This window comes from Nomascus leucogenys, chromosome 5 (assembly GCF_006542625.1).
Source record: "Nomascus leucogenys isolate Asia chromosome 5, Asia_NLE_v1, whole genome shotgun sequence".
Taxonomy (NCBI): domain Eukaryota; kingdom Metazoa; phylum Chordata; class Mammalia; order Primates; family Hylobatidae; genus Nomascus; species Nomascus leucogenys.
The window spans coordinates 59053811-59054088 of NC_044385.1; the positions used below are offsets into that span (position 1 = coordinate 59053811).

General features: G+C 41.0%; 1 protein-coding gene across 2 annotated transcripts in view; it reads right to left on the reverse strand.

The window, feature by feature from the left end:
• Nucleotides 1-278, reverse strand: part of CENPJ (centromere protein J) — a 31072-nt gene extending 30794 nt beyond the window's left edge. For both annotated transcript variants that reach the window (XM_030813231.1, XM_030813230.1), the window contains exon 1: nt 1-278. This exon is cut by the window's left edge and continues 232 nt beyond it. In XM_030813231.1, coding sequence (XP_030669091.1) covers nt 1-212 — 212 coding nt within the window. In that variant the 5' untranslated portion in view covers nt 213-278.

Sequence of the window (278 nt, forward strand, 5' to 3'; positions counted from 1 at the left end):
TCTTCATTTATAAAGCTGAAGCTATCAGAAAAATGTGTGCCTTTAATAGGAAAGCTGGTAGAAATGTCCACAGCTGCTCGCTTCTCTTTGTCTGCTTCCAAAATAGGAAATCCACGATTTAATATGACCCCAGCCCGAGAAGGATTGGTCATCCACTGGGTTAGGAAGTTCTGCCCACTGTTTAACTCTGAAGAGGTTGGCATCAGGAACATCTTAGTCCAATGACACTATTATATTTAAACAATGCAAAGGCTAGAAGAGCTACTGATTTCCAACAC